Here is a 19128-nt window from a genome sequence, read left to right on the forward strand (position 1 = left end):
TTCAGGCAACAATCTTGCAGTAAATGTCCCTCCCTGGGCCTTTAGAGAGCCTGTAAACTATTAAGACTGTAAAATGTAGGTGCTGTTCAACACATGTCAGGGTGCTGTGTTTCATGGTTAAGCTCTGGGCTTAGCTGATCAAAGCTGTGGCAGTCAACACCACCAAGGACTCTGTGGCTCAGGCATCCATCACACTCCTAATTAACTCAATGTTTCTCTGTTGTCCCCCTGTGAAGTTTTTCATGAAAAGAGCAACCACTAAGTTGGGGCCTTCCAAACTGCGATAGATTATCCAATGTGTCAGGAAATGAAGCCAAGCCACAAAAAATGCTTTCTGAATCTGTGAAACCACTTCCCCTCAAAGACATCAGTGGTGGCTGGATGGGAAGGAGAACAAATGGATGTGTGAAAGAATGCACCGATATATGTACTTTACGTATAAATAAATGATGGTAGTCTGAGTAAATAACTAAACACGTTATCGGGCCTTGTTGATGTAGAAGCTTTTGGGAAACATTCCTAAGAATATTTTTAATCTTTGACCTAGGAGTAAAAAATTCTTAGAAAATTAGAACATAGGCACATAAATATAAAATGTGCTTAGAGTAAATTACAGAAAAATGTAGGCACTCTAGGTGCAATGGCACCAGTGGTTTAAAATAAGAACTACACACGTTTACCCCAAACATAACAGCACACACAACATGTATTCTTTATCCTAGAATATAAACAAACCTGCATTTGCATAATACAGGTTTAAGCACAAAATAGTGAGTTAAACATACTGGCCCAGGTTTAATAGGACCAGCCAACACGGCTGAGCTAGCAAGACATCCATATGTACTTTACCCTATCAAGCACGACTGTGTTGAAATGGTATGGAGAACTCTTTACAGCACACACAACATGTATTCTTTATCCTAGAATATAAACAAACCTGCATTTGCATAATACAGGTTTAAGCACAAAATAGTGAGTTAAACATACTGGCCCAGGTTTAATAGGACCAGCCAACACGGCTGAGCTAGCAAGACATCCATATGTACTTTACCCTATCAAGCACGACTGTGTTGAAATGGTATGGAGAACTCCAGCTTTCCTGCTGAAAACCAAATTTGGTTTAGAACATAACATCTGCATAATAAGCCACAGCCTTGTCTCAATTGTATCCATTCTTGGTAGAGAGAAAACATGCTCATTTCAACAACAGATGAGTCTTAAATTGAGTGTAACACAATGTCACCTCTATGTCTCAGCAAGATGGAGAAAGAGAAAATGCAGAATGACCCGTGTTGTTTTCGTCGCAGAGCTGAGACATTTCCTGCAGTATGTGTTTATTAACTGGAGGTGTGAACTCTTCCCCTATGGGTTTTCACAGTTACCTGTGAGGACAGTGGAAGAGGAGAGCCTCCAGACCCTCCCCCAACCCTCACTCCCTGGTTGTCCTCCGTAGCATCCTATCTTGTCAGTCCATTTTTTTCCACGCCTCAGAGCACGCCACGAGGGAATATGCCTTTAATGAGTGTTCCCCTTCTCTTGTCCCCAGGGCCCTTTTCACCTTCACCAACCAAACCTCTTCTCTCTCCTCACCTCTCTCTCCTTCTCTGTTGCTCCCTTCTTGTCTGTAGATGTATATTTCATCAGTGGTCTCTGACGAATTTTAAACAGTCATCGCAAATCCTGTATCACCTGAGGTAAATTCATTTTAACTTGAGTGGGGGACTGAGCAAATGAAAATCTACTTAGCTATTATAAACTGTATTTGTCGTTTTCATAAACTAGAGAGTAACCATACTTGCAATTATGGTTCCCCTGCACATTTGCGTAATGCACTGTATGACAATTTCAGGCCAGCACATCAAATATTAGGTTCTGAATTGCGTGATGAGAGTTGTGGAAAAGGTGCATAAAAAACAGGTTTGAGAAGGAAAACACTGAAGCAAACACAATATCTCCATCCTAATCTGTAGCTGCAATTAGAGCATAATCCTCCATTTTCTAATCCTCCCTAAAGCTCACTCACAAAAAAAACTAAAATGAAGTGAAACACAACTTAAATCTAAATCTTAAAAGTGGCAGTGAACAGCTAAATGAAGAAATGTGAACTTGAACGACAAGTTTGCGTAAGGATCAAACCAGACCATCCCCCTCCCATCAACTCATCTTAACACTAAACAGATCAAAGCTGTAACCACTCTATACAAAGGCTAGATACCCCACAGATGAGTGCCACATGTGAGTGGGGCCACATTGGCCACTTAAAGGATTTCTCTCCTCTCTGCCAAATCTCCGGAACAGAAAGACTCAGGTTGAAACAAGTTCAGCTACAAAGGTATCCCCCGCTTTGAAGCACTCTGCAGCTGCTGACAAGCATGTTCTCAGCATAGTGGATAGAGCAAGCCAGGGACGACTCACAATTAGATCCAGTGTAAACACTCCCACATTACGAGCCAGTGAAGTGTAAACACACAGTGCAGTTGTAGAGGCCTGTACTTCAACACAAGGTGATCAAATATGGGGATGAAGTGACAAAAACAAATCTCTGTAAGCAAAATGAGCTCACAGTCTTACTGAAGGGACTCAAAAATGGTTCAGCTACCATTATTACTTTATCCCACCGTCTTCCCTATGACTTATATTTATAAAAGTCCCAGATGAAAGCTGGAGTATCAGTGTTTTAAGGATGAGAGGGGCTGTCAGATGTTCAACAATCATACAGAAGCGCCTGAAGGTAGACAGGAGTGATCACTTTTACAGGTGATTCATGAAGCTCCCATTATGGGACTGAAATAATGTACAAAAGAATTGCAATAACCCAACTGCTGGCAGCATAGCCGGTCTTGTACCTGGTGATCTCTTGCTGGGGCGTAGGGGCATCATGTAGGACTGTCGTGGCAGGAGAGGTGATGAGGGGAGGGACATGGACACTCCCTTGGCAAGACTTAGCCTGAAAACATCATCCTGTGCGTTAGGGTGACTGCTGCCAGGCCCCTGGGGCTGAAGGTTTCCCTCATATGGGAATCTCCTTTGGACACTGTAACTGTGAACGTCACCTGTCAGGGAGAATCACAAGGTTGTTACAGATGGAACAATTAGTTTTGGCATTACACATACTGACAGCACCGCAGCACAGAAAACACACAGTGTTATGTGGGCATATCTTTTTCTTTTACTGTGCTAGTGCTTTTTAAGTGTTCATGGCGCGCAGAGTTTTCAGGGCTGAATGAAGTGAAGCTCTTTGGACTTTTAAACCTGTTTACACCAAAGTGCTATTCTAGGACAAAGTTGTTAAAACTCAGAGAATTATTTAACAAAGCCCTTATGTGTGTTATGTGAATGTGCTGCACGCTAATCAGCACTGTGTGCATAATGCTGAATATGCAGGACTCTTAGGGCTGTGCACTGTTAACAAGAAGAAATATATGAAAAAGTAGAGAAAAAGTGCAGCTGTTTTTTATTTTCATTTTTCCTGTTTTATTTCTTAGTTAATATTGTTTCTCTTTCATGATGAATCAGCTGAAGGTAGAATTGGAGAATTGTGAGAGGATTTGTGCAACACACAGGGCTACAAATAAAGACAGTGTCACCATAGTCACCCAAGTGACTTTCGAATTCCCAATATGGCTCAGTGCCTTGAAACAAACTCAAAATTGCAAATGGATTAACTAACTCCTAAGAAAAAAAACTGGATCATTAGCTTGCTGGATACTTACGCACAATGTTTTCTGAGCAGTACAACATTGTACATTGTATTACATGTTCCTTTCCCATAGACCCACTATCTGAAGGGGTTTGATGCAATACATCTGACAGAAGAAACGGGTGGCAGTATTCAGTAGTGCTTTCAGTTAAGCTTCAATAGGGTAAATAATGTAATCATGTAAACTGGAAGAATGTGCCTGAGGAAGCCAAACTTTTCCAAGTCCACAACATAAACTGTATAATCAACTTTTGTGGTACTCACAGTGAGGATTAATGTCCTTTTTAAATGAAATGCATTTTGTGATGTAGTAAGTTTACTATACAACGCTTGCCTTATTTTCGAGGATTGTATTTATTACAGAAACCATGACTTGAAAAGGCCTTAAATTTAGTCTTCAGATAAATAAAGATGCCCAAGCTGACCTTGAGGCTGACCCAACTTAAACAATGTACCAAATCATTTTCTTTTACTACCATCCTGAGTCTGAACACCAGGAATGTAAAACACCAGAAAAAAACCTGGCAATGTTTTATCGTGCTGCAGAAAGCAGCTTGGTTCTGACAGAATGGCACTTTTGTATGTGTGTGTGTGTGTATATAGGCATGTAAAAACAGTGAAACCACCCCAAAACATCAGCTTTTCAAGAAGCTTAATGGCAACATATTTTTCAGATCATCAAATGGTAAGGTTTCATTCAAATATCTAAATTATCTACACTCATATAGTTTCAGAGTATTCAGTTATTGACTGTTATGCAACCTTGTAATACACGCAGGTGCCACCGGCTTGTTGTGAAATCAGCTTATGCTGGATTTCAGCATTCATTCAAGTGGTTTCTTACCAACATTTCCTGTAATGATTCAAACAAGAAAACCAAAATAATGAACACGCATCTATTGTTTCCATGACTCAACACCTGTTTAACCAAGTCAAATTACAATGCGTGTCATCTGTCACATGGCATATTCATCTCAATACAGTATTATACAGTATCCAAAGCACTGTTTGCAAATGAAGCAGTTTATTTAAGCTGATAATAAATCATCCACTTATGTGCACCTACTGCAGCTGCTGGTTCACTGCCAAGTTTGTAAAAGTTATTTGATCGGCCATGCCTCGATTCCAGCATTCACCTGAAGGCTCTCGTTCTTTCCCCAAGAGAAAGTTTACTGGCATTGTTTCTTCAGTCTCCACTTTGCCGACCTTGGTGCTGACGAGGGGCTTAACAGATGCCAAATATCAACTCAGTTCATTCTCTGTATCCCATAATAAATTTGTCCTACGTGAACTGGCTGACTGAAGTATGTTTACCCAAGTTAAAAATTCCTTGCAGGACATCGTATCAGAAATGTTTCTGACCACCCAGATGTTGCAGGCTGGTATGCTGTCAAGATTTCCTGTAAGGCTGCAAACACGGCGTTACTCAGACTCAGGGTGGAAGTATCTGTGAATGAATTACTGCAACAATTTGGAGATGTTAAGAACAAGTTTGTAGGTGTTTCTGAAATTAGCCAAACATTGCAGAATGTCATGCCAGGAAACAAGGTCAGCGATAAGTCTCTTAATAGGTTGCTAGGGACACAAACAAGGACAACTGGTACGGGTGGGAAAAGACCTGGATGCCAGAAAACACAGCTCCACATAATATGTATTTAAACCCAGGGTCATGGGCCAGTGAACATTTCTCATGCCACTGGGGCACATGAGAAGGACATCCAGTTAGTGGAGTAAACAAAGCTGTGTCATTGACCACTGACTTTAAGATAACACGTAATTCACTACGCACACTGGTTGGCTGTTCTTTGTACAGTGTTTTAAGGGGAAAAAAAATCCGCCATTCACAGGCAGGTAATTTTAAGAACAGTCATTCATGTTCGTCTCCACAGTGCTCCTTTTCTCTCTCCCTGCAGGGCTACGGCAGAATGTAGTGAATCAATCCCAACTAGGAAAAGAAGGTCTCCATTACTGAGCCTCACACAACTTTGGGTATACAATGTACATCTCACTGCCCACTCCATCAGTCGAGCTTCTCTGACCTGGGGCCATATAAAATTTGTCAAACTGGAAGCAGAACCTGGTCATATTGTTGTAGTAATGAGGCAGACAAAAGGAGTCCATTATAATGAACAAAAAAAGGGATATAAAGGCCAAAGAAAAGGACACAATGTCAGTGTGAAGTGGTGACTTCTTGAGAATCTCTGGCCATTACATATTTAGTCATCAACACTTATTTCAAGACGTGAATGGTAAGAAATGTGAGTAAAAAACAAAATCCTGCCTGGTATTCAGTATGGAGTACTTAAAAGTAGCAGAACAAATCTGAACTAAGTCCAACATATTTTAATTAATACTGAGCAGCTTGAGATACCAAGAGGAAAAGCTGTATCCATGTCACCACCTGGCTCATATCAGTTTCTTAACAGCTGCATAAAGGTAAGCTTGAAAGGCTACAGCTTGAAGGCGAAAGCCTCACCTGTGGGGGGGGGGCAACACAAGCCTTATGAAGTTGTGACGCATGCAGACATTCACATTTCATGCTTCCTCAAATCTATATGCAAGTTGGGGAAAGCATACTTAGACTGTGTCTCATGTAAAGACTTCACACTGTAACTAAAGTTCAAAGTTAAAGTTAAAGTTTAAGTTAAAACTACAGTATTCCCATAACAGAAAAAACAGTTGAGCTTGTCACAGAGTTGTACAATACAATCCAGCTGAAGTAAGAAATATATTGCAAACCAGCAGAGCTGTCCTGTGATGTCACTGTTCTCTAAACTACTATTAAACTCACATTTATGACTAGATATTCCCTACATTTTTCTGTCTCACCCATCGAGATGCAGTGATTTGTTCTCCTCACAGAAATGGTTCCCCACAGTCTCTACACGACTTAGCATAAGACTTACAAATGACTGTACCTGGCTACTGGTTTGCTCAGTGGTATCCAAGCCCTAGATGGAAAAAACAGGTTTTGCTTTGCTGAGAACCAATCCTGCATGGAAAGACCATTCTAGCCACGGAGCCGGCTAACAGCAAAGTACAGTAATCTATTCTGCGGCATCAAAGTTGCCCACTCATCATAGCCACAAATTAAAATGTATGAATTATCAACCTCAAGATAACATGTAATACCTAACTAATAATACGGACCCTACGTCAGCAGAGCCAGCTAAATCATAACTGCAGATGTGGGGAACCACAGTAATGACAATTAGCTTTGGTTCTGTTTTCAGGACTGCACTGCTTGGGAAGACCTCAGCAGATTAGCACTGACGCCTGTCTGCAGCCAGGGGTTTGTAGAAATCAATGCAGATTGAACTACAAGAGGCCAGCTACTATTAGAATCCTGGTCTCCTCAGGGAAATGAGTGTTGCTGGGCCGCCGGGCTAATCAGAAACAGAGACCCATTTTCTCCACGCCTCCGCCTCACCACAGGGGACACAAAGCTGCCCTGTGTTTTAAAGGGTTCCTAAACAAAGAAGAATGCCAGAGACAGGAAGCGGAAAGGTTGCAGTGACACCTCTCAAAGCTCTCAGACATGGAAAAAACCTGTGAATGACCCAAAGGTCACTCAGCCAAGGTCAGGACCTGCCATCACCCTGACCTGAAAGGAAAATACTGCATCCACATTGATATTGACACCTTAAAGGTTCTTTAGGGAAGTGTGTGGGTCGGATAGGCATGGTAACTGTTGCAGTGAGACACTGATGCCCTTAAAGGAGGGAGACACTGTACCACTACACTAATTTAAATAAAAACTTAAGCGAGTATACTTTACAAAGCTGCAAGCTGACTGTTCACTTGCTGCAGTCACAGCAGGTCGTGGCTGATACAGGTTTCGGCCATATTGCATGCTAAAGAGATTATGGCAAAGTTGTAATTTTGGTAGTTGGTTCTGAAAACAAGAGGCGCCACATAAAAGCCGGTCGTCCAAGTGCTGGTGAATGGGCTGCAGCGTGTCACAGTGACTGCACTGCCATCTGACCGATACTATATAACGCAGAGGGACACAAGGACAGAAACTCGCCAGTGCTATTTCAGTTACTTTCCTAAACCCTGGCTGGGGCAAGGCCTGCAATTTCAGCCCCTGCTGTGGTCAAGGAAATCAACCCTTTCTAATTATACAGTGCTGCCCCAAGATGATGTAAATATGATTACAGTCCCTTGCATGCTCCTTCCTCCTCATCAAAGTGAAGGGCCAGAGCCCATGTGGACATGCCCAACCCATAAAAACGGTTCAATATTATTTCAAGACATTGATTTAGAAAAATAAACATTAAAGCACAAATCAATTATTTGAGCAGGTCAACATGAGTCAATCTTAAAATGTTCCGTCTCTATGTCCCCTAACATTTGCAGTAATGTCATGAAGATGGAAAGTCTGAAGTTTGCATTCGAACTACATAAAAGGGAAATATAAATCTGGCTGAAAGCTAATGATGTTATCTTCATTGTTTGATTTTAATATATAGTGAACAGAGGTCCTTTGATTCCTTTATTCAAGCTGTTTGACTAATTTACCATCATCATCAAATAAAAGTCAATCACAATGAATTAACATCTGTTTCCTTATTGATGCATGACCTACACATCCTACTTTCCCCCTGATAGTATGGTGCTAGGCACTGTACACACAGCTGAATGCTTTCAAATGTCTTTCATGCGTGTACCAAGCAACAGAAAAGCCTCACAATACAGCAGCTGTGCTGTAAAAATAAGAGTGTTCTAACTCGTTGTTTTTAAATACTGTATGCACTACACCAAGTCAGTACTGTGCGCACAGTGTTAAGCAGTCACTGATAACTGAGACCACCAGTCCGCAGTATAGTTCAATGCACTTCACTACAGAATTAGATCACATGCAGTAATTATCAAATAAAGTTTAAAGTTTCACTTTCACGTCTCTCCTTACAGCACTTTATAAGAATGCACACCCACACACTCACTGGCTCTTTCTGTTTCTTTTCTGTCAGGCCAGTTTGTTGACCACTATCTCTCTCTGTCTGTGCTGGTTGGTTAAATTATGTATAAACACCAATAAAATTACATGAACCTTTACAAGAATCTTGTCACCAAAGATGGACAATGACCTGCGTTTAACCCAAGTCAAGAGGAGTGGAGGGAAGGAGTGTCCGCTGACGCACAATGACCTATTCAACCACATTACTGCATCTGTCTGAATGGTGGGGGGGTTAGATTTTTAATCTTGCTTAAGTGAGTTGGTAATGGTACTAAAACCCAATGATATCCAGCAGTAATGCAGCTGTCCAGTGCTAGATACATATCGCCATGAATTTCTGCCTTTTCCCACTCATACCAGAGTTGTAACCTCTCTATCATAATTACAAAGGCAGCTAAGTGACCGTAAGTTGAATATTAATTAGCAAGATGTGCCTACTGTAATAAAGATGTGACATTCAAATTTTTAAGAGGGTTGAGTCAACTTCTAAAAGCTACAGAAGCTAGACAGTCGCTGCCTGAACTCTGAATAAGTTGTCCAAACTGCAAAACTATGTAACATAGCAAAGTCTATAATGACATATGCCACAGACAGAATAACTGAATTAGCAGAACAGTGGTGTTTCTGTTAGTTTGTCCACTGCCTGTAGTATTCAATCCAAACCACCTCACTTTCCACAAAGAACACTATTTACAGTGCAAAATATGTTGGCAAATGCTGGTTTATACAAAAAAAAGTTAATTAAAAAAAAATATGAACCGTGATACCATTCTATGTTCTCTCCATACACATATACTGTATACACACAGAAACAACCAATACTCCATTAGCTTCTCACTAGTTAACTTCATGGACCATGGAGAGAATGAAGACTGAAGCTATAATTAATGCAGATTCTTTCTTTCGACACACAAAGCACGATGACCATGAGACAATCCACCAATGGGGGAATTCTCCCGCTAGACTGAGTGCCAATGTGGATTCCCTGTGTACTTCCGAGACCAGGGTGACAGTCTCACAAAAGCTGTCATGGTTAACACACAGCAACCCACAGAGAGGGGAGAGAGCCAGACAACAAGGAATACAGAGTGGGGGAGGGTCTTTGGTACAAGTCGTTGATGATGATGAAGGACAAATTAGATCTAATATGTTAATACGATGCAAATCTGTCTGGTTCAAAAATTCACTAAATAATCTAAAACAGAAATTACTTGTTAAAGCAAAGGCATGCAACTAGTCTGTGAAACACTGTGGAGGCATCAGTGTTTTTCCCATGAGGCCATTCTAAAATCAGACCACTTTACTCAGTCAGTTGTAGCCATAGGAACAGTCAAAATACTGTTTAAGGCAGCCTGACAAAAGACTGCGAAGCACAAAGTGATGTAACTGATAAATAATAAAGCAAACGGACTGTGTTCGCTCTCTTGCAAAACATTTTGTTTTCACTTGTATAACGTTCACCCAGCTCCATTTCTGGTGCACAATCAAGTATACAGGAAATAAAAGGCAATCGATGTGACATCTCTCCCTTGAAGCATCTAATTTTCTTTTCTTTCCACTTTTGTTTATTGTATGTTAAGTATATTAACTGCCCACATCCCTCCCATGAGAATTTTTTTTTTCTTCCACAAAATGTCAATTCAGTTTGCAACATTAAAATTCCATTAACTCATCATTGGCCCAGACCAGTTCTTTTGCTAGATTCAAAGCATTACTCATCTGTGCTGGTGGCCTCTGAGGAGAGAAAGCAACTCTGACAGCGTCTTTAGTTTTAGCTTGTCAGAAACAGGGACAGTTCCTGCAGCTCTGAAACCCTCAACTCAAATTCATATGCACTTGATAATGAAAACAAATTAGCTGCTTTATGCAAAGTTAAGATGCTGTAGGCAAGGCACCATGGCAGAATGTTTTGAATCTAAAACAGCAAGACTCTCCCTCTCTCTCTCTCTGAAGCATAGCTCTGCAGTGGCCTGAGCTCTAAAATGCCTTCCCCACTGGCCCCAGGGGGAGAAAGACTGACAAGGAGGGGTATGTGTGTGTCCAGAGGAGGAAGGAATAGAAGGAGAGGAGGAGGAGGAAGAGGGCAGCACTTTGCAGGCACCATGACATTTCCCATTCCTCTTCATAAATCGCCAATTTCAGTGGGTATGGGCCAGAAAGCATCTTTATCATGCTTTATTTCAAGAATCCTCAACAGGAACACAATAGGAATGCCAGTAAAGAATCTGATAGAGGAGCACTGTCTGTGAGAGAGGCTGCTCATAGGAATACTGATGAATTACTTGACGAACCAGAGAACAGTCTATACAGAGGAGAGCAGGTGTGCTATAATTGTGAAAACATACAATACTAGCTTGTGACTGCACATATTTGGTCAGACTACTTGGAATCTACAGTATAATGATGGTGAGATGTTATAAAGCTACTACGTGTGAGTTCACACCATCAATCAGTCTCAAGGTTGCTGCTGAGCACAGTGTTCTCAAAGTTAAACAAAATGTGGGAAGAGCATTACCGTATCTCTGCCACTGAAATGCAGCATTAAGAGATGTAGCATGAAAGTAAATCCTGAAAACTACAACGTAGAATAACTTTGCTGTGAAGAGAAAAAAAAGCTACAAATGAAGGTTCCCAGTCAGAAAACCCAACCACAGAAAATGACCACTTCTTGAGTGCTGAGGGTAGTTATATCACCCAACAAAAAATTAAAATACACACAAAATACGCACACTTGACATAATGCAAATGTTTGAAAATTGGTGGAAATCTAAATGAACCCAGTGAATTACCAAGGGCTTGATCTTGTTTCATCAGAGCTTTGGAATAAATTAGGGCAGATCCACTGTTGAGAATCCTGGCTGGAGAGTGGTTGATATTCATGCTAGCAGTATTGTGTGTGAGGTCCCAGTATGAATGTCTCTCCACAGGCTTCCTCAGTATCAGTCTCTTGCTGAGTGGGGCACACTGTTTACTACCACGCTGAAGGGCAAATTTCCCCTCTCACCTCTATCCATTCTGGTCTAACAACACTGTTCATCATCAGATCTCTTCAGCTGGTTACAGACAATCCATCTTTTTTTACTGTTTTAATGTTAATTAATGCTGTTCTTATGCTCTTTCTGGTAGTATCTCTGTTCAACAGTCCAGGCAAGAGTGGATGATTTATTAACTCAATGACAGTCTTTATTTGTAATAAAAAAGTACCACTACACAGCTACTTTGTACAGTTGTTGAGCTACAGATGCATTAACGCTTCTACAGTAAAGCCATAAAATGTCTAACACAGGTTGTACATGGGGTTAATTACAACTATGTCCTCTACACGTCATGGAAACAGCTGGTACAGTCCAAGCAAAGGACACATGGATGATGGATGACCGAGCCCACATCTGCTTACTATGATCAATCATCTTAACACTACGAACTCAGATCTGGGGCCACTGTGCTTCAAGGTAGAGGATTCACAATGCAGCCAGATGAGAAATGGACGAGCTTTCAGCTGCCACACATTCTCAGATTTCTCTGTTAACCTTGAGACTTTCTCCACTTCCAATTTTTGACTGTTCCACTTCCAATTTTGGACTTGGACTATCTGTTAGCAATATGGTCAAAGCAGCCCTGAGACAAAAGTGGAATTTATCTCCTGGCACAAGTGCAATATGGTCTGGAGTCCTGGGTTGCCACGGAGATCTGGTATAACAACAGATTTGGACTGCCATTAGCACAGATCATTAGGCAGCGCTTCTTCTGGGGCCAGGTGAGGTCATGAGAACACCACTAACCCCTGGACAACAGCCTGTTCACCAGTTAAATGGACGAGATATGGCACAAAGGCCGTCCATCCAATCCTTCCAAAGAGCCTAATCCCATAAGCAAACAAGGACAAAATCATTGTGAGTTGAGCATAAATCACATTTGCATCAGCTGATGCACCGGAGGTTTTGATAGGAACCTCTTCAACCATTAGCACAGTGATGATATGTTGATTTGTTATTTTCAAGACTGACAATAGAATTAAAAGTAAATTAACCCCACTGACACCGAACCGACATCCTCCACAACTCGTATATCATGGTCTTCAACTCACCTCCTTTCTATGCTCTCAAACCACTTTTGTTTGGTCTTACTTCACCAACAAAGTTTCAGATAAAGAATGATCTTTAAATACCACCTTTAAAATAAGAGAGATCTATAAATATTAAGAGAAGCACTCTTTGCAAACTGCTCCTCTTTGCAATAAGCACCGTTCCCTGTTCCTTTGAGGCCGGGCACAAAGGAGCCGAGGTCATTAGTTCAGCCTGTCTCAAACCCTCCTGAGCAAAGGATGGCAAGACATTCATCGACAGGCACAATTGCAAAAAAAGAGTCTCTGTGTTCTGAAATGCAGAACAGAGAAGCACAGAGCAAAGTAGGATAGAGGAGAGAGGAAGGGGCCCCAAGGCTCAAGCCTGAACGGAGGTCTCCACAGACACCCACACAGACTTTTCTGAGAGTCAGACACTGTGACCGCATGGGCTGGTGTCTGCATAGAGAGATGGTCATAGATGAGAAAAGCACAACCCTCAAAACTCCTGAAAAAATATCAAAGTAAATTAAAGCCGTAATGAACAGTTAGGACTTTGTAAGTCCTATGGGTGACAGGATAGTCTTCTGCATAAAAAAGGGACACTTAAAGCCGTCATTTAGATCACAGACAAAGGATGGTAGAGGTATGAAAGAAAACCGGAAAAATCAGACAGAAGGAATGTGTCTGCATGGGCAGGTCACGCTGTAATTAGAAAAACCTGTGGCCTGCTGACCTCTCCATCCAATGAACTGCCATGACAGCCACTATCACCCGCTTCAAAGACCATCTAAAAACACCCTGGCATGTTAACTGATAAACTGTTTTTCCTCTTCTTTGAAGTACCAAAAGGAACTATTTGCCCATGGACGGAGGGGCAGGATAAAGCAGGACCATGACTGAGTGTGTTGCTGTGGTGTAGATGACATCAACCCCCCTGCTTCTACCGAGTCCTCATGTATTTGTTTGGCTTTTTGTCCGTTGCTGAGCACACCATTTCCAAGGTCACAAGCACCGTCGACGCTGAGTGTGTGAGAGCCAAATTAGGGGAACGGCGAGTGGTCACTGGCTGCCACAGCAGACAGTGGGACTCTGGGAACCATGGAAGCATTTCTCCAAATTTCCTCCCAGCCAGAAGCCGCTGGGCAGGAAGAGCAGTGCCAGATTTGACCATCAGCTACTGGATTTAGCTTTCCTCCATGTGTTGTTGGTTGGACATCACCAAAACAAAGAGCATGGGATGCAAATTATAAATGATTTTCAAATAGAAACAATCTCTATCACAAAAAAAAAAAATCAACCAATACATTAATGAGCCATAACAACACTTCAAACACAGTGGAACAGTGTAATTCTCAAGTAATCTCTCTGCCACTTCATAGCAACTATGAAACTTTGCTGAAAAGAAACAGGCACTGTTTCCTCATTTGACATGAAATGAGATATTATTTGCTTCTAGCAACTGTAACTGTGACTTTTGTGTCATCATCAAGTGAACACAGTGTCAGGCTGATTAATGAAGTGAAAATGAAAATGGTAATTCAGGCTGATTATCAGGGTAGATTTCACCAACTCATTATGTGATGCGATGTCGCCTTCAAGAGGAACTCATGAGGTCGATTTCTGACATGGAACTTCAAATATGCAATATGCTCTGCATTCAAGTTGTGAGAACACTGTTATGCAAATTACAACAGAAACTGATGCTGCCTTACTCCTTTTTCAAAAGTGCTCTGTCATTTTGTGTTTTTCAAAGCAATGCAACGGAAGGAGGAAAGTGACAGACAAAATAGATAAGTGTTACTCAAGGGTATAAGAACATCTATAACTTTGTTTAAATAAGCTTTTTTTTTTTTTTGCACCATAAGATAACATGCACCATAAGACCTGTATAAATCATTATAATTTGATTAGGCTTTCAGGATTGTATGGCCATACGGATGTGATCAGAAATTTATGAGCATCATAGACTTTCTTCTCAGAAGTCTTTAGTTATGTGATGTCAAAGTCAAATGTAGCCAAGGCCAGTGTTTGTTGTAAGAGTCAATGCAGACAGAAAACAGTGAGCCTGAGTGACCAGGTCCACAGTTTTCCCCGATAGCCCTTATTTTACTTTTCAGAAGGAGGGACAGGGAGTGTCTAATGTGGATACACCTGAGGTTTGTGGGCGTGTGTGTGTGCGTGTGTTGTGTGTATATTTGTATATGACTGTGTGTGTGAGTGAAACATGTGGTTTGGGCTACGCCCTGCTAATCGTTGCCTGCTGGCTGCACAGTGCTTTGATAGCCATGCAGGTCTGTGCACTCAACTCAATGGTCTCCTTTGTAAACCAGGTGCATTCTTTTCTCCACCATTTTAAATCCTACCCCAACTGTCTGGACATGAAAATCTAGACAAACATGACTGGGAGCAAAAAAATAGCAAATATGGGCCAAAAAGCCATTTCAAAATTGTCAGCACAGTTTTCTTTTAATTAAAGCCAGAAAAACAAAAACGGACGGTAACCTAGATGTAACCCCATGTATACATGTTTTTTTTTAAGTGAAACTGATAGAGTGAAAACATCCAAAGTGAAAACATCTATTTGTCACAGAATGTTCAGTCTTAAAAGCTCAAGTCGCAAACTTAAACAAACCCCAGCTTCATAGATGTATGAGGTTGTCCAGTACGAAGTGTTTTCCAAAAGGAAAACCATGAGCTGATGATAAAGGAGTCAGTGGTTCTGGTCTGAACACTAGTTATTATGGTTAATCAAAGGATGTTAATAATGTATCTTGAGGTTGCCTGCCTCTCTCTCTGTTTTTCCCTATCTGTGTGTGGCATAACATGGAGTCTGTCTTTCTGTCCTGTATAGGTCACATAGTGTATGTAATCTGTGGTCTAGACATCCTGTGGCTGACTGTGTGCATCTTGTTTGCCCGTCTTTTTTAATTCTTTTAATTCTGCAACATCGAATTTATGAAAAGAACAGTTTGTCTTTTTCACTCAACAAACCTCTGTCTCTTCTGTGCTTCAGGATCAAAGCAATTTAAAAGTACACAAATGTGGCCTGTCATCAACTAAGTGCTTCCCCTACTCCCCCAGACAAAAGTTTCACCCCACAACTTCACCAGATCTACACCATGCATTCCTAATTCACCTGGAGCACACACTTATCCTTTGTGTAAGAGCAGTTTTCCTAATACTTCCACCCACGGCTGAGGAACTCTGCGAGGGAGTTTTCTTTAAGTTCCCTAACAAGCCACAGGACAAGGAGGAAGCATGTCTCAAAATGGCTGCGGTAGATATGGCTGGAGAGGAGGCTGCCACCACAGCTGTTCACAGAGAAGAACCAGGATAACACAGACCGGTCTGACACTGGAACAAGTGGGCAGACTCAGTCCTGAGCGGTATTTGTTAATGTCTGTGTGGAGGGTCGGCCACTGTGTGTTTGTCAGTGAAAGAGTTCACTGTGATCCTGAACTCAGTGCACTGCATTCCCTTAGAGGGGTTGGAAGACTTCACCTATCCAGCAATAAATAGACACCTCAGACTAGAAACTAAGTTCTTACACGTCAGTAAGATGAAACACATCCTTTGGTGGATGAAAGACCATTACCGTTTCCTGAATCCACTGTGGTTAGCACACACAATATAACCATGTACTGAATCTCAGCTGAGGAAGAATGAAATCTTTCCATTTCTAAAACCCCAGATGAAATAGATAAATTATTCCTGAGCAACCTAAGTTGATGCAAAACAGTGTTTTAGCTGCACTAACTGTCCAAAGCAAGAGAACACATGAAATATTTTCTTTCACTGAAAGCTTTATGGTTTTAATTTTATATTTGCCCAGTAAACAATAAAAAAAAAAGCTATTTTTGTTTGGACAAACAATGCTCCATCAAAAGCTCCCCCTTTTTTTTGTTGTTTGGACAAATAACTGCTCAACCACCTGTGGTTATTGTTTATTGAGGGAAGTCTTCCCATAACAGTAAAAATTCCTGATGTTAAACCCCTGAGGGCAGCTGAAGGAGAAAGAACACCAAAAACAGGGGAGGAATCTCTGCAATGTCTGCTCTTGTATTTAACTGTATCACCACAGCGAGGGAATTTACAGTACAATACAGAATACAGAAGAGAGATTACAGGAATCAGAGACCCCTTTGTTCAGCCAACATAAAATGCAATAAACAATAACACAGAGGCAGAAACGACTGCTTCAAAAATATTATTAGCTTTATCCACATTTCACTGATGGGCTCAACAAAACTGAGCACTGTAAGCTTCACAAAGTAAGTCTTTATTGCAGGGCTATTGAGTCCCCTTGTAGAAAATTCAGCATGAAGGGTAAATCTACTAACTCTATCATCACTGTGGTAGTGCCAATTACAAGAACCATAAAATCCTACAAACACAACAAAGTCCTGCCTTGTAGTCAATTTGCTGTTGCCTGACCCTTAGCAACAAATCACTGTTTCATGTCAAAACACCCAAGAAACTCACAGAAACTGCAGAGACAGCATGTACCAGTCACCACCACAGCTGAGGCAACACAGTGCAGTACTTAATGGTCCCTCGCTCGCTTGCTTGCGCACGCAAACGCAAACACACACACACACACACACGCACACACACACGCACACAAAGCAAGACACACACCATCTGTTTGTACATGGGTCCTCTACATTATGAATATTCCCTTTCACTTTATCTTTCGGAAATCTAAATGAGGTTGCTCCCAATCAGAAATTGCCCCTTAAAATTAGCATTACAGACTTAAATAATTCTGCAAGTCAGCAAACCAATAACTCATTACATTCTTGTCTATGTCGGCTTATCCTCTGTTGTTTCACCCCCTGCTGTGGGAGACCTTGATGATGATAAAAGCAACGTGGCAACATGCTCGCTCTTCAAATGCAAGCCAAGCTGCATTTGAAGCTGCACGTAAATGAAAAGTGCCAGCATAAGAGCTGCACCTATCCTTCGCTGCTCTGTCATGTTTTAATAGATCTCTTGACAAATCTGAAAACTGTATCCTATGTCATTGCTGTGAGCGCGCCATGCAGGGCAGCAGAGCTGACCCCCCTTTTCTGTCCTTGTAGGTCAACGATGGGGCTGCTGTCTCCCATCCAGCCAGGTGCATGAGTGGCTTCTGTCTGCATAATGCCAAACAGACTAAGAGAAGCCCTGCCAGCTGGTGGTGGTTGCATATCTGTTTGTGTGTGCATGGCTTTGTGTGCGAGAATGTGTGTTGTTGGGGGGTTGGGGGAATAAACAGCTGAAACCGTTATCGGCCTCAAAGAGCGCACGCCTATGCATCCTTGTGTGATTAACACTGCGTCACCCACAACAGACAGACAACTGTCTGGCAGCTGCCTCTAGCAGTTTAGCTCATTGAGTGGGAAGCGCAAGTTGGAGGGTCTTCAGAGGTATTACACAACCCACACAGTCACACTCAGCAATTAAACCTGAGTCAAAAAAAGCGCTGTTTCTCAGGATCACATTATGAATTGATTGAAGATTCTCTGGATAGCAGGGACAGTCAGCAGCAGTATACTTTACTGAAGAGAGTAAGAGAGGTACTACTCTCCTCTGTGAGGAAAAATAAGGACAGAAAACAGGCCAGATTGGCAGAAAGAGCATTAAATCTTTGTGGAAAAATGCAGACTTGTCTTCACATGTCCATTAAAGGGACATGGCATGGCTTAAATAAACTTCAACAGAGTGTAGCACAGCCAAAAACGTGCACTAATTACTTGGCCTGTAATCAAATTTAGTCAATATTAACTCTCATTATTAGATCTAAAAATATCAATATTAACTTCTACAGGCCGGCAAAAAGAACCAATTGATTACATGTGACTTAATTATCTGCACTGTGGACTGTCACAACCCACTCTGCCTGAATTTCCCAGTCTGTTGCACTTATACAAACTTTACAGGGTGATACTGAAAAATAAAGAAGTGGGCTTAAACCAAATACTGTTCTGGTTAGCTGTTCTGAAGCTGAATTCACCCTCTGGCACCCAGAGGAGAATAAGAGACGTACACAAGGCATCCTCACCCTACAATAAATCTAGGTTCACCATTGCTAACTCAAAAACACTGTTGTTGAAGGATGTTCACATCAAGAGGAAAACAGAACAGAACACAAACGTACCTCATGGTATGATGCAGTCTGAAAACTAATCTTCCAACTTAAAGTGAACTACAAACCAGACACTGCTGTAAATTCATAGGAAGTCACAGGTGAAACCTGCAGTAAAATCTGAGGGGGCTGCATCCTGAAAGCAAACACCAATTAAAAACGCTGTTTGATTTTTACAATATAATCATCTTCTTGTGTCTTGGGTTCTCAAGTCTATTAACAGTGAGGCCTATATGCAGCGCAACCTTTCTCAGAAAATGTTCACATCAAAGGCA

At 41.5% G+C, this 19128-nt stretch overlaps 1 protein-coding gene across 3 annotated transcripts in view; it reads right to left on the bottom strand.

The window, feature by feature from the left end:
* The window catches only part of tanc1b (tetratricopeptide repeat, ankyrin repeat and coiled-coil containing 1b), a 100733-nt gene that overhangs the window by 67295 nt on the left and 14310 nt on the right, over positions 1–19128 (bottom strand). For all 3 annotated transcript variants that reach the window (XM_041056935.1, XM_041056934.1, XM_041056937.1), the window contains exon 3: positions 2847–3053. In XM_041056935.1, the coding sequence (XP_040912869.1) occupies positions 2847–3053 (207 nt within the window). The remainder of the gene's footprint in view (positions 1–2846; positions 3054–19128) is intronic.

The sequence above is a fragment of the Toxotes jaculatrix genome, chromosome 15 (assembly GCF_017976425.1).
Source record: "Toxotes jaculatrix isolate fToxJac2 chromosome 15, fToxJac2.pri, whole genome shotgun sequence".
In the NCBI taxonomy this organism is placed as follows: domain Eukaryota; kingdom Metazoa; phylum Chordata; class Actinopteri; family Toxotidae; genus Toxotes; species Toxotes jaculatrix.